Source organism: Pantherophis guttatus, chromosome 6 (genome assembly GCF_059756535.1).
Source record: "Pantherophis guttatus breed Tessera chromosome 6, ASM5975653v1, whole genome shotgun sequence".
NCBI lineage: Eukaryota > Metazoa > Chordata > Lepidosauria > Squamata > Colubridae > Pantherophis > Pantherophis guttatus.
In genome coordinates, this window is record NC_142068.1 from 99,406,268 (window position 1) to 99,421,462 (window position 15,195).

Genomic DNA, 15,195 nt, shown 5'->3' on the forward strand with positions numbered 1-15,195 from the left:
CTTACTAATACAGAATATTTTAAATTTGGACATTGTCAGACCTGGGTAAATGAGACAGGAAATGCTACTAGATGAACTAGATCTACTTTATTGTAAGCCTACATTAACAGAACGTTAGAAATCCGAATGTACAAACTTCTTGCTACCACTTTTAACAATCTGATCAATTAGGAAGGGTCTTTCTTAGATTTCTTTCTCTGAATGTTAAGCAGCTGAGGACTCCCCCTTCTCTTGTTCTGATTGTTCCCTAGGAAGCATTGCTTTCCCGTGTCCCCCAAGGTCATCCACATATGCCATTTTAGATATATTGAAGAATATTTTTTAAAAAATAGAAGTAAATTTTAAGAGTATCCGCCTCTATAGGTAGACTCTGTTTAAAAGATGCTATCAAAGAGGAACAAAGGTTACCTGACACAATTGAGCCTAATTTAAAAATGGATTTAAGAATGACGGGCTACAAGAATGACTTATTACACTGGATAAACAAACCAAGAGAGTCACCTGAATAATTTTCCTATATTGGATTTATAAAAGAGGCTTGTTGAAGTTTTGAAGAATTTTGTGAGAAAGGACAAAGAAAAAGTAAAAATAAAAACAAGTGCTGTGACATTATTTGAAGGGACTAAAAATCAAGATTGTTAGAAATAAATGATCAAGATTAAAATAGATTTGTTGTTGTCTGGTAATGAACTTAATGAACTTCTGCTTAACATCAAGAGTGAAATGATGACATTTTATGGATTTGTTTATTGATAAAGAGATGGATATGAGAAGAAGAGGTCATTTGTTGTATTTTAAGAGAAGGTGATAAGTTACTAAAATTGTTTTTATTAGTATTTGTTGTATATTATAAACTTTAATAAAATTAGCATTAAAAAAATAGAGAACTTCCTTGTATTCCCTGTATTTAATATCTTTGTCTGTTTATATTATTCCAGGTCATCTCAGTTTAAAGAGGAGCCCAAGAGCTATGTAGGGACCAACATAAGAAAGGTAAGATCCAAACAGTGAATATTGCTTTACTTTTAAGTGCACTTGCACTCTCTTGTTCCTCCTCCTTGTCATATTTGTTGCAAGAGCTATTTATTTAGCTGTATGTGCCATTTGACATATGTAGTATTTCTGATAGATGGATGGATTGATAGGGTGCCTTGGTATTGATTCTTAGCAGATACATAAAATTTCTCCATGAGGATCTCTCCCTAACTTGAGTTTTCAGGTGTTCCAGCACCCTGCCCATCACCACTGTAACTGAGTTCATCCAGTTTGCTGCTAGTTATCCTCTTTCACCTTTCTTTTCACATTTCCATTAAATATTTCTCCAGAAAGCTAGGTCTACATATAATGTATCTGAAGTAGTCATTATATGTCTTGAGTGAGAATTCTGGGTTTATTTGTTTGTTTGTTTTCTTGGCTGTCCACAGTATTCTCAGGAGTTTTCTTCAACACCAACGTTCAAAACAATTAATATTCTTTATATTCTGCTTCTTCAACTTTCACTACCATAGAATGTCACGGGGAATACCATTGCTTGCACTGGTCATCTTTGTAGGTATCAAGGCATCTGAATATCTTCCTAAAGTATTCATAGTTACTAAATGGCAGTCTGCAGTGTATTTCTTGATTGTTCATTCATTTGCACTTGATGGTTGATCCTATCTACCAATTTGATATCTTCATTCTGAGACAGTTCTGAGACTGATTGTTATGCTGTCATTTGTTTGGTCTTTATATTTATTTTATTATGAGTTTTATTGCTGCCCATTTTAATCTCTGGGTGGTTATGGGAGGCAAGTCATGAAGTAAAGTGCCTAGAGAAGCCTTGTTTTTATGGAGCTGCCTACAACTTTAACTCAGAAAGAAGAATGGGTGTTTTTTAAAAATAAATATATTAAACTTATCAAAATATAAAATCAAACGAAAATGAAAATAGTGGAAAATAGGGAAGGGAAAAGGAGAAGTATAGGGTAAAGGAATATGTTCTGTCCCCGTCGCACGCACGCACGCACGCACACAAACAGACAGCCAGGAGTTAATGAATCAAACAGTCAGGAATTCCTTTAAGATAACAGTCTTGGCAGCAACCCATGAACTGCCTGCCAAGAGATTTTACTCACTAAGGGAGGTTTTTTCTCCTCAGTCCGATATATCAAATTAATTCCACAAAGCAAAGAATTGTCAAAGTCCAGTCCGAAGAAATCCAAAAAGAGATTCTAACAGGGTTCTAGAAACACGATATGACTTCGAGTTTTTCAATTTGTCTGTCACAAGGCCTGAATAGCCGAAACACCCCCTTTTATCCCTTGTGGGGTGTGGTCCAGTGACTCAGCTCAATCTCTGGCCTGCCCACGCCTCTTTCTCTGCTGCGCACGCTTATCCTTCCGACGCTGTCTGGGATCCAGCCAAAACTCATCCTCCTCACTCTCTATCTGCGGCTGCTCCGAAGTGCCTTGCTCCTGGCATATCTCTTGGCCTGCGGAGGAAACCTGAGGCATTGCCAGAGAGGAGGGTCCTGGAGAGGGAGGCCTTGCAAAATCCTCTCCTTCACCTTCTGAGTCCTCTCCCTCTGTTAGGACAGGCTCGGGGGTCGGAGTCACAACAGAGTAAAAGGAAAGAAAAGCATTGACTTTCGACTATCACAGTAGAATGAAATAATAATATTACAGCCTCAACTTCACTCAGGGACCAAAGTTTGTGGTCATAATTGTGGTTGTAAGTTGAGGACTCCCTGTAATCAGCTGGCAAGATTTTTGTAAATGGGCACTATGATGCTAGGTTCAGTGCTCTGGGATTTCTGCAGTGTGATCAATCTAAGTAAATGAAGGCAAGAACTGAGGTCTATCTTTCCAAATTGTTCGGTAATATTTCAGCAGTGATTAAAATCATTGCTTGGTGATTTATTAGACTTAAGCTGATTTATAAGGGCCTTCTTTTCAGCACTTAAAACTGAGATCCAATTGGAGAGAAAGTTAACATTGAAATTTAGTTCGAATTTAGGAGAATTAGATAGTGGTCGTCCTACACAGACGAAGGTAAAAGGTTGGGAAATGTAAGGGCCTATCAGTGGGGTAGGAAGCGATTAGGCATCAGAATAAAATGGGATTTCTATTTTGAGTTTCAGTTGCTGCCAGGAAGCCTTATTAAATTATCTTTTCTTGCTTCGTAATTGATGCTTGTATTGGTTTTTTCATGGACATAAAGTCCTGCGGGGGGAGGGGGTGCTCAACTGAATTTTCTTTACTTAATTTGAATTTCCTAATCAATTTTCTTTGCGGCACAAAACACTCTATGTCAAACCAAGGCTAAGAGGAATGAGCCTGTTTCCCCCCCTCTTCCTCAGTATCTGAATGGCTGGAGTAACTGAATGAGTTTAGTAAATATCTGCAGAAGGGAATTCCCAGAAAACTCTTTAACATATAATAAAGTTAGTTAGTTAGTTAGCTTTATTAGCCTATAGGCCAATGATGGCTAACCTTTTTGCCACTGCGTGCCAGAAGTGTGGGGAGTGGGGGGGTCACGCATGCGCATACCCACACCCATAATTCAACCCCCCCACATGCACATGTGACCTCCCTGAGCGACCCCTGCTTTTGGTATGCGATGGCAAAAGGGTTACCGGTGGGCCCAGTAGGCCTATTTTTTGCCCTCCCCAGGCTCCAGAGGCTTTCTTGGAGCCTAGGGAGGGTGAAAACGGCCTCCCCCCTGCCCGCCCGGAGGCCCTCTAGAGGCTGGAAACGGCTTGTTTCCTGACTTCCAGTGGGCCCGGAAGGCCCAAAAATCAGCTGGCCAGCGCACATATGTGCGCTGGAGCTGAGCTAGGGCAACGCTCACGTGCCCACAGATATGGCTCCATGTGCCACCTGTGGCACACGTGCCATAGGTTCACTATCACGGCTAGAGGCCATATCAAAGCACAAGGTGTAAACACATATCACCATTAAAATCTTATACAAACAGTTTAAAATAAAAGTAGATAAAATACAATAGTTATAGGATTAGGTACAATATGATTTGATAGATATATAAAATAGAGTAAAATGACATAAAATTATATTTCAGTGTCACCCTTGCAATCTACCCCAATCGGTCCCACGTATGCAGACCTCAACCGAACCATTTTGTTTAAGTACTGTGCTGTGTTAAATGTTATTTTCAGGTTCTGGCCATACATAAAGTAAGTTGTTTTGATATGGGGATCCCAATGGGTCCTTCATTTGGTATATGGACCAAGGTACCTGTCTCTCACCCCCTTATACAAGCACCAATCAAATAGGATGTGAGCCAGGTCTTCTACTTCTGCCGCTGCGCAAATGCAGAGATGCTCATTGTAGAAGAAGAACAAGCAGGCTTTAGACAAAGCCAATCCACTATTGATATAATAAAGTGAAATTGCAACTTCTTTCTGAAGCAGTTAAGAAGTTTGCTCATTGAGTTGCTAAATCCATTTGGTACAACTAATCCTGGCTCTAAATCTAGTTCTAAGTTGAAGTACGTGTTCAGGAAGAAATTGCTGAATACGTTTTAATTGTACCAGCAGGAGGATGGTCATGGTCAAGTCAATTATCTAGACAATTTTTTTATACAAGAACAATTATATTCTATGAGATTAAAGTATAATCAATGAAGGAATGCCTTAATGGAAAAACTTGCAAGGGAAATCATTACTGATCCATCGAAAAGATATACCGTGTTTCTCTGAAAATAAGCCCTCCCCCCAAAATAAACCCTCCCCCCAAAAAACCCTCATCTGAAAATAAGCCCTCCCCAGAAATATTTAAATGCATGCGCAGCCGGTCCCCGCCATTTCTTATGGTTAGGGTTAGGGAGACAGAGCTGGAAATCAGGTAAGACAGCAAGAGGAGCCCCATCTTGCTCCACGCACCCCAAAATAATAAGACCTCCCCGAAAAAAGGGCCAAGCGCTTATTTCAGGGTTCAAAAAAATATAAGATGGGGTCTTATTTTTGGGGAAACATGGGTAATTTTAATTTATTGTTGTAATAGCTCCTTGTAATCCCATTTTGAATCTTGAGCTGCTTTTCCTTTTAGGATTTCCGTCCATGGAATCCTTCCTAATCTCTTTCTTAATTGTTGAATTTTGTAAGTTTTTTATTTTTTACAAACATATCAATGTGTGAACAGTGTGGCACCTGAGTGTCAGACATCTTGATACAAATAAAATAGTATTTATCATATTTGTTTCATTTAATAATCTTATATAATTCTAGTAATAAAACACATATTTTTATTAAATTATAATCTTTCATTATTTAATTATTCAGTATTTCAATGTGTTATTTTTATGCCAATCACCCTATTCTAATTATTGTACCTTTTAATATAAATAGAATATTATTAATTATATTTATTACATTTAGCAAGTTTATATAATTCTAATAATAATACATTTGTGTTAAATTAAAATCTTCCATTTTCTTATTCAATTTATAATTCAACTTCATTATTTAATTATTCAATATTTCATTGTTATTTTTATGTTAATCACGCATGTCATACATTTTAATACAAATAAAATATTTTTGAACGTATTTGTTACATTTGTAACAAACATACATGTCTTCATATTGAATTTTAATCTTTCATTATTTGTTTAATCAATAGTTCAATATATTATTTTTGTGCCAGTCACCATATTATTTAAGTATACTTAATTATACTGTCATTCAAATTCTAATTTCCCTCTTATTATTACTTCTCATTATATAACCTACTCTTATCCCTATCTCTTTCCCAAAAAAATCTTCCTGATTCCAGTTCTTTTTTAATTTCCTTGGAGTACTCTCCCCTTGGCTTATGTCATCAATCCTTATTATTTTTATTATTATCTCCTTCTTAGCATCTTGTTTCATTTGTTTTGTCTGTTCCGTTTTTTCATCTGTTCTTTCAGTTGGCTCCTCCTCTTCCTGGGCATCTTGATCACTCATTGTCCTTTGTGTTATATTTCCCAGCATTCCGTCTATGCTCTCCACTCGGTTCATAATGTCCTTAAAATGTCTTGTCAGTGTCTCCTTTGTACTTTGAATTGCCAACACCATCTCTTCCCAAATTCCACTCCTTTCTTCTTCATGGAGCATTTTGTTAAATTTTATTGTATCCCTCTTTTGTCCAATAATCTAAAGACCATATATCAAGGATGGGTTTTGGAATCCCGAGTGGTGGCATGCTTCAAAGCGGGGCTTGAGGGGTTTTTAATTAGGGTTTTTAATCAAATTTTAAGGGGACCCGGGAGGCGGGGGGTGAAAAATGAGCCGGGGGCGGCTCTTACGGTTCAGCCATCCAACACGACCGGAGTTGGTGGGTTGAGGGGAGGAGGGGAGGGGAAAGAAGTGGCTTGGTAGAATGAGGGTGTTCCGATCCCAGTGATGGTTGGGAGGGGTAGGGGATGTGTGAGAAGGGGATCTGGGGAGTGCCCCCGCTGTATCCAGTTGGTTGCGCGCTCTGGCCCCCTGGCTTTATCCTGCTCCCCCGGGGGTGTAGGAGTGCGGAGCCCTAGACTCCGGCTGGGGTATCTGAATGCCAAGTCTGTGGCAAATAAGGCCCTCCTCGTCCAAGATCTAATTGAGGAGGAGGACGTGGACCTGGCATGTATCACGGAGACCTGGTTAGGGCCGGAGGGAGGTGTCCCTCTCATTGATTTATGACCCCCAGGTTTCCGTGTTTTGCATCAGCCACGGCTCCAGGGTAGGGGCAGGGGGAGTGGTTGTTATTAGGGAAAGTCTTAGTCCTAGAGAGGTCACTGTTCCTCAGATAGGTGGGTGTGAGTCCCTCCTTCTGAAATGGGACCCTGGAGTTCAGTCGGGTCTGTTGGTTACGTACCTATCTCCCAGCTGCGTAGTCTCAGCCCTGCCCGCACTGTTAGAGGTCCTCGCCGAATTGGCAGTTGAACTCCCCAACCTTCTGGTTGTGGGAGATTTCAATCTGCCATCGGTCGGGGAGACATTTGAGTCAGTCCGGGAGTTCATGGCCTCCATGACGGCCATGGACCCAACTCAGGTTGTACAGGGCCCAACTCATAAGGGAGGACACACACTCGACCTAGTTTTTCTCTCTGGACAGTGGATAAATGATCGTGGTAGGGGAAACTTGTCAACTTATCCCCTGTCATGGTTCGATCATTCCCTTCCCAGGCTGGACTTTCTCTCCGTCACCCCTCGCCGCTGGGAGTCAGAACCGGTGAGACTGTTCTGCCCCAGGCGCCTGATGGACCCGGAAGAATTCCTGAAGGAGCTTGGGTCTTTTCCTGCCTCCTTATCCCACGAGTCGTCTGAGGCTCTGGTAACGGCCTGGGAACAGGCTGCGGTCGGGGCCTTGGATTGAATCGTGCCTTTGTGGCCTCTGACCTGACGCAGATCCCGGGTGGCTCCTTGGTTCACCGCAGAGCTCAGGGAAATGAAGAGTCGGAGAAGACGCCTGGAGGGCAGTTGGAGATCCACCCGATCCGAATCCAACCGAACACAGCTAAGAATCTATATTAGGTCTTATCTTGTGGCAATGGAAGCGGCAAAGCGCCAATATTTTGCTGCTCTCATTGCATCTGCAGAAAATTGGCCAGCTGCTCTGTTTAGAGTGACCCGCTCTCTTCTCAATCATGGAGCGAGGGAGGACCCCTTGCAGGGTAGAGCTGAGGATTTTGTACAGTTTCTGCAAGATAAAATCACTCAGATTCGGACTGGGTTAGACTCCGACTGGGCAGAGTCTGACGAGCTGACAGGGGCCTGTCCTGAATGAAACATCTGGGTTGAGTTTGAGCCTGTTTTGTTGGATGTAGTGGACAGGATCATGGGTCGAATGGGTGCCTCCACATGTTTATTGGACCCTTGTCCCTCCTGGCTTGTTTCTGCAGCCAGGGAGGTGACTGGAGCCTGGATTCAAGCGGTAGTCAATGTTTCTCTGAGGGATGGGGCCTTCCCTGCCACACTCAAGGAGGCGGTGGTCCATCCCCTCCTCAAGAAGCCCACCCTTGATCCAGACTCCCTTAATAACTATCGCCCAATCTCCAACCTTCTCTTTATAGCGAAGGTTGTTGAATCTGTGGTGGCACAGCAGCTCCCCCAGTTCCTGGAGGAAACTACCACCTAGACCCGTACCAATCGGGTTTCAGGCGTGGTCACAGCACAGAAACGGCATTGGTCGCCCTAGTAAATGATCTCTGGTGGGCCAGGGATGGGGGTTGTTCCTCCATCCTGGTCCTTCTTGACCTCTCAGCGGCTTTCGATACCATCGACCATGGTATCTTACTGCAGCGACTCGGGGGATTGGGGGTGGTGGTTCTCCTTCTATCTCTCGGGCCACTCACAGTTTGTGTGGACGGGGGGGAGAGAGATCCACCCCGAGGCCCCTCACTTGTGGGGTGCCTCAGGTCGGTTCTCTCCCCTCTGCTCTTTAACATCTACATGAAGCCTCTGGGTGAGATCATTCGTGGTTTTGGGGTGAGCTATCATCAATATGCTGATGATACTCAGCTTTACATCTCCACCCCGGACCACCCTGGGGATGCCCTTTCTGTGATGTTCCGCTGCCTGGAAGTAGTTCGGGCCTGGATGGGAAGAAACAGACTCAGACTCAACCCATCCAAGACTGAGTGGCTGTGGATACTGGCATCCTTGGATCTAGTAGCCCCATCACTTGTGATGGGAGGGGAGGTCCTTACTCCCTCAGAAAGGGTCCGCAATCTGGGGGTCCTCCTGGACTCACGGCTATCCTTAGAAGATCATCTGATGGCCGTGACCAGGGGGGCCTTCGCACAGGTATGCCTTGTGGGCCAGTTGCGCCCTTTCCTAGACCAGGATGTCCTTGCCACGGTCACTCATGCCCTTGTCACGTCTCGGCTAGACTACTGCAATGCCCTCTACATGGGGCTGCCTTTGAGATGCACCCGGAGACTAGTTACTACAGAATGCAGCCGCGCGGGTTGTTACGGGGGCTTCTCGGTACTCCCGTGTGACACCTCTCCTGCGCGAGCTGCACTGGCTGCCTGTGGCTCTCAGGGTTTGTTTCAAGGTGCTGGTGCTAACTTATAAAGCCCTACATGGCGTAGGCCCGGGGTATCTGCAGGATTTTCTCCTGTCTTCCTTCCACCGTCCGGTGCGCTCGCACAGAGTGGGCCTCCTCAAGGTGCTGTCAGCCAGACATTTTTCTGACTTTTCCTTCCTTCCTTCCTTCCTTCCTTCCTTCCTTCCTTCCTTCCTTCCTTCCTTCCTTCCTTCCTTCCTTCCTTCCATTTTAAAATTTTCTCAAGGTGCTAGGTCACTGCTACTTTTAAAAATAGTTGTGAGGCTCTCTTTTCCTGGCTATTCTTTTGGGGTTAAAATTTGAATAAAAAGAATTCTTCTCACCCACTTCACGGCACTGTTCACCAAAGTCCGCTCCTGCACTGTGCTTAGATGATTGTCAGCTCTCCCAGCTTTGTGGCAGCCATCTTAGACTGCCGCTTCTCCTCTCCGTGGCATAGAGGGAAAAAAGCCCCGGGGTTCAGCAGGAGACTTGCGATCTCTCCTGTGACCTCACAGAGCGCCCCTCCTTAGCTTTGCCACCCCTACAAGGTGGCTTTGGCTCCTTTCAGAGCCCACAAACAGGGAAAAGCCAGTACAGGAATGGAGAGCTCCGTTCCCTGTGACTGGTACCGCTGCGAAGCCCCATCCCTCTCCTAGTCTCTCTCTTAATTGTTGAAATCTAAAGTCTAAATCTAAAGTCTAAAACATTAGTCTGACTTTGTTGGGTTACCTGTGATTGCCTTATGGTGAATTCAAGTATGACATGGTTGCTGTTTCCCTAAATTCCTATAACTTCTCTCTCAACCGTTTTTCCCTATCAGTAAAGATTACATCCAGTATAGCTGGCCCTCTAGTTCCCTTTTCTGCCTTTTGTATGACAAAGTTGTCAGCAAGACATGTCAGGACTCAGTTAGTTAGTTAGAAACTTTTACTGATTTTTTTCTTCTATTGCTTTCCATATTTCTATGAGTATAACATCATTTCCCATAGCCTTCCGACTTGGTAATGACCAGAATGTTGTTCTAACTTCATCTTCTAGCAAGTTCTTGCAAGTAAGAAGTATCTTTCAAATTATCTTCAGTATTGAAATCTCATCTATACAATGTTTTGGCATAATCCTTTCATCTTGGTTTATTCGTTTATTGGTATCTACTAGTACATCTACTACTATGATCCATTGATGTTCTTTAGCATACCAATTCAAAATTGGAACCTCTTTCTGAATTCAGAAGTCTTTTGAAAGATTTTCCTTCTCTGTTTCCATCTTCAGTGCTTTATTGAGGTTGTTGTATACTGCTTCTTGTTCTTCACTCAAATTTTTGTCTTTCTTGACTTTGGGTTCTCTTCTGTTCTTGTCAATTTAATTTTAATTTAATTTAATTTAATATTTAAATTTATATACCACCCTTCTCCCAAAGGACTCAGGGCGGTGAACAGCCAAAAGTAAAAAACATCAAATACAAAATATAAAAACAATTTAAAAATGAATTAAATAATTTGGCCCGACAGTTAAAATCCCTCATTAAAAATCCAAATTAAAATACACAATTGGAGAGATTAGGCCAGCCCGACTTGATGAAATAAAAAAGTTTTGAGGGCCCGACGGAAAGTACGTAAGTCTGGAATCATCCGTATCTCCGGAGGGAGCTCGTTCCAGAGGGCAGGTGCTCCCACAGAGAAAGCTCTCCCCCTGGGGGCCGCCAGTCGGCATTGTTTGGCCAACGGCATATAGTACAGTATATAGTACATGACCATATCACTTTAAACACAATTGTTATTTTTCTCAGCAATGGAGAGAATACCAGCATATCTTTATTTGTTATTCAGTCTAGTCTTGTTGTGCCAAGTGACCACCAAAGCATTCTCATCTCCATAATATGGAGATTCTGCTATTATTTTTTGTTGTGGGCCAATGTTTCACTTTCACACATTGTAACTGGTCTAATGACTGTTAGATTGACTTGGATTTCAGATGTAGAGGGATTTTCTTATTGAATAGAACACAGTTGATGTTATTTCAACAAGGTGATGTTAACTCATACTTGGGCAGTCTGTGGTGTTCAGGAGCCATGTTTGGGCCCTGATGCTTTCATTGGAAACCTTATTTGATTTCAAATTATTAATCCTGCATTACTGATCACCAGTCCTTTTAATATTGAGCCTTGTTTCACAGTTCTTCGGGGACACATCTACTAGATCAGATTATAATGCAGCAGAAACAGGATTTGTATGCCATTGTGAGCTCAGGTGGGTACCTACAGAGAGCCACAGTCTGATTCTTTGCTTCTCACTTCAGATGATGGGCAGTTGTTTCACAATGGCTGATGTATGTTCTTTTCTTTAATCATTCATCATTCTAGCCTCTGTCTATCCACTGCAGGATCTTCTGCATGTTTCAAACCAATATGGTATTGAGCTTTCCTTTGCTACCTGCCCTCAGTTTTAATTGCTATTTTTTTAAAAAATTTGATTTGTATGCTGCCCTTCTCCGAAGACTCAGGGCGGCTTACAATGTGCTCAGCAATAGCCTTCATCCTTTTGTATATTTATACAAAGTCAGCTTATTGCCCCCACAAACTGGGTCCTCATTTCACCTACCTTAGAAAGGATGGAAGGCTGAGTCAACCTTGAGCCTTGGCGAGATTCGAACCCTGCAGTAATTGCAGGCAGCTGGTCTTAATAACCAGCTTAATAACAGGGTGCCTTAAACCCCTGTACTACCAAGGCTCTGACCAGCCCATTTCTATTTCAATTCTTTTATTGAGAGGTCCTTGGTGCTCTCTGAGCTTGCTTGTTTTCTTGCAGATGTTTCATTACCCTAACTAGGTAACATCATCAGTACTAGTAAGGAATGTCAGTTTATATTCTGGTGAATATTTGGTGAATATAAGACTTGCCTGTCTGTGTGGGTGGGAGTGGTCTTAGAGTTTTTTTGGTTTATCCCTAATCTTGAAAGGCCTGTGGTCTGCTCTCTTTTTGTCAGTCTGGTGTTTATATGCCTCTGCCGCCTTATTTAACTCTTCCTTTACCTGTGGCCGTAATTTCCCAATATGGACATCCCAACTGTCGGGAGAGACGTGCTCCCGACTCTGTACTTTCAGTTCAGGGATTGGAGGGAAGTCCCTACCGGTCACGACCTGGAACGGTGTGTCACCGGTGTTACAATGTACAGCATTATTGTATGCTATTTCAGCGAAAGGGATCAGATCCGACCAGTTGGATTGTTGGTATGACATGTAACAACGTAAATACCGCTCTACCATAGCGTTAGCTCTCTCAGCCGATCCATTGGTACTAGGGTGGAAGGCTGAACTTAACCCCTGTGATGATCCTATCATGATAACAAAATTGCGCCAGAATTTTGCCGTAAATTGCACACCCCTGTCCGAAATAATTCGATGGGGAGCCCCATGCAGTCTATATATATGTTGTATGAACATTTTCAACGGTTTCTGAGCAGAAGGTAGGCCACTACAGGGAGTAAAATGGGCTTGCTTGGAGAAAAGATCTATTACAGTCCATATGACGTTATTACCGTTGTTTTCCGGAAGATCCACAATAAAATCCATAGCGATCTCATCTCATGGTCTGCTAGGTTCCGCAACGGACTGTAATAAACCGAGGGGTCTCCCCAGTCGGGACTTGGTTACTGCACATACTTTACAACTCTTTACATACTGCTCGATGTTTCTATGCATGCGTGGCCACCAGAATTGGCGTCTTGTGAGGTGTAAAGTTTTGAGGAAACCGAAGTAACCAGCTGTTTTCGCATCGTGGCATCTATGTAATATCGAAGACTGCAATGGCCTTGGTATGTACTTCTTGGCTCCCATCCATGCAAGACTGTCTCGGTGAGACAATAAGGCATTATGTTCAGAGAGCCAAGGATCCTTGTTTAGTTCGCGACGCAAGTCCTTGTGCCATGAGGAGGTGGGTTTGGTGTGCTATGATCGGCCCACCTGTTGATTCCCTGGTATCATTGCCTGTACTACCTCCTCTCTCCTACTGTTATATTGAGGCATTCATGAGAGGGTATCGGCCAGAAAGTTTTTTTCCCCTGGGACATATTTTAGATCAAAGTTGAATCTTTGGAAGTATTGTGCCCAGCGTACCTGTTTTGGCGACAATTTCCTAGGGGTTTGGAGTGCCTCTAAATTTTTATGGTCCATCCATACTTCAAATTTATTACCAATGCCTTCCAATAAATGTCGCTACGTGAGCAGCGCCCATCTCACCGCGAATGCCTCCTTTTCCCAAATAGCCCAACCCCTCTTTGTGGGTATTAACTTGTGAGAGGTATAAGCACATGGATGCAGCTTCCCCTCTTTAGTTTTCTGTAGCAATACAGGCCCAACAGCGACGTCGCTAGCATCTGCTTGCACAATAAACTGTAATTCAGGGTCTGGATGTTTGAGTATCGGTTCCCTTGAAAACAGAGTTTTCAAATGCTCAAATGCTCTTTGGCACTCTGGAGTCCACATCAACGTTTGTCCTGGTCTCGCCTTCATACCAGTGTATTTAGTGCACAGAAGGTCAGTTAAGGGTAGAGCCACCTGGGCAAAGGCCGGAATAAACTGCCTATAGAAATTCGCAAAACCAAGGAAACTCTGCAATTGTTTCCTTGTCCCAGGTGCTTGCCATTCCAGCACCACGTTCACCTTCTTTGGATCCATTTCCACCCCATCCCCCGAAATGCGATACCCAAGGTAATCCAACTTCGTATGGTGGAATTCGCATTTTGAAAACTTCACGAAAAGCTTCGCTTGCAGTAATTTTTTCAATACCTGTTGTACCAATCGCGTATGCTCCTTCGTTGTCTTGGTGTATTTTAAGATGTCGTCCAGGTAGACGAGGACTCCCCGGTATAGGTGTTCATGCAAGACTTGTTTAGTACCTGCATGAACACGGCCGGGGCGCCCTGCAGCCGAAACGGCATCACCCGGAATTTATAGTTACCTAATGGACAATTGAAGGTGGTTTTCCACTCGTCACCCGGTTTTATACGCACTCTGTAATAGGCCTCTCTCAGATTGAGCTTCATGAACATCCTCCCATTGGACAGCATAACCAAGAGGTCCTTAATTAACGGGAGATGGTATAGATGTTTGACACATACGGCATTCAAGCTGCGAAAGTCCACACAGAGGCACAAGCCACCATCTTTCTTCTCCCGGAACAATACAGGGACAGCCGTATGTGACCTACTAGGCTGGATAAAGCCCCTAGCTAAATTCTTATTGATATACCTCTGGAGGTCTTCTAATTCCGGCTTGGTCATGGCATACATGCGTGGCTTCGGTAATTTAGCGCCTGGTATCAACTCTATTGCACAATCGGTTGCTCTATGGGAAGGTAGCGCTTCACATTCCTCCTCATTAAAGACAGCTGCTAGATCCTTATAGATCTCTGGATACCCCGCCTGCGAAAACCCCTGTAAACAGTCAATTCGTTCCTTGAGCCGCCCGTCCTGTTGCTGGCCCTCTGGTTCCGGTTCTGGTCCAATGGCCAGACGGAGTTTTCGGAACCCGCCCTCCCACCAAATAGTGGGCCTCCATTTGTCCAACCATGCCAAACCCAATATAATGGGGTCGCTATGCTCTCCTATCTCCAACCGAACGAGCTCAGTCACCTGCGTCGCCGGTGCCCCACCCAGAATAGAGCCATCCATTTGCTCGAACCATATTGGAGTCCGCAGCTTCGCAGTGTGAAGGCCTAAGCCATCGACCACTGCCCTACGAATTAGACAACAAGGACACCCTGAATCTATTAGGGCTCCCTGTTGGACCGTACCCGATCTGTGTATGTTTCTCAATGTCACCAGTATAACAAACAGATGTATTGGGTCACTTACCATGGGGTCAATTGGTTCACTATCATTACTGTCATCCAATGCCACCGGCATGCCTCCCCCGGCAAGAGGACTCCTCGCGTCCTGCGTTGTTGAGTGAGAGCCACTGGTTGGAGTTTGTGTGGCTGTTCTAGACCGTTCTGAGGTTGAACGAGCCCTTTCACGGATCTTGCCACCTGACATCGGGGCTCGGGAAGTAGAGGGTTGTATGGGAGGCATGGGACACTCAGCTCCTCGGTGGCCTAGCTGGTTGCAACGGAAACAGCGGATCGTCCCTCTCCCCGCCGGCACAGTGGGGCGACCGGGGAAAGAACCACCGTGATCCAGGTTGTTT

The 15,195-nt window shown here is 43.8% G+C and overlaps 1 protein-coding gene across 7 annotated transcripts in view; it reads left to right on the top strand.

The window, feature by feature from the left end:
• GBF1 (golgi brefeldin A resistant guanine nucleotide exchange factor 1) overlaps positions 1 to 15,195 on the top strand; it is a 420,074-nt gene that overhangs the window by 126,809 nt on the left and 278,070 nt on the right. For all 7 annotated transcript variants that reach the window (XM_034435246.3, XM_087872320.1, XM_087872323.1 and 4 more), the window contains one exon: positions 939 to 993. In XM_034435246.3, coding sequence (XP_034291137.1) covers positions 939 to 993 — 55 coding nt within the window. The remainder of the gene's footprint in view (positions 1 to 938; positions 994 to 15,195) is intronic.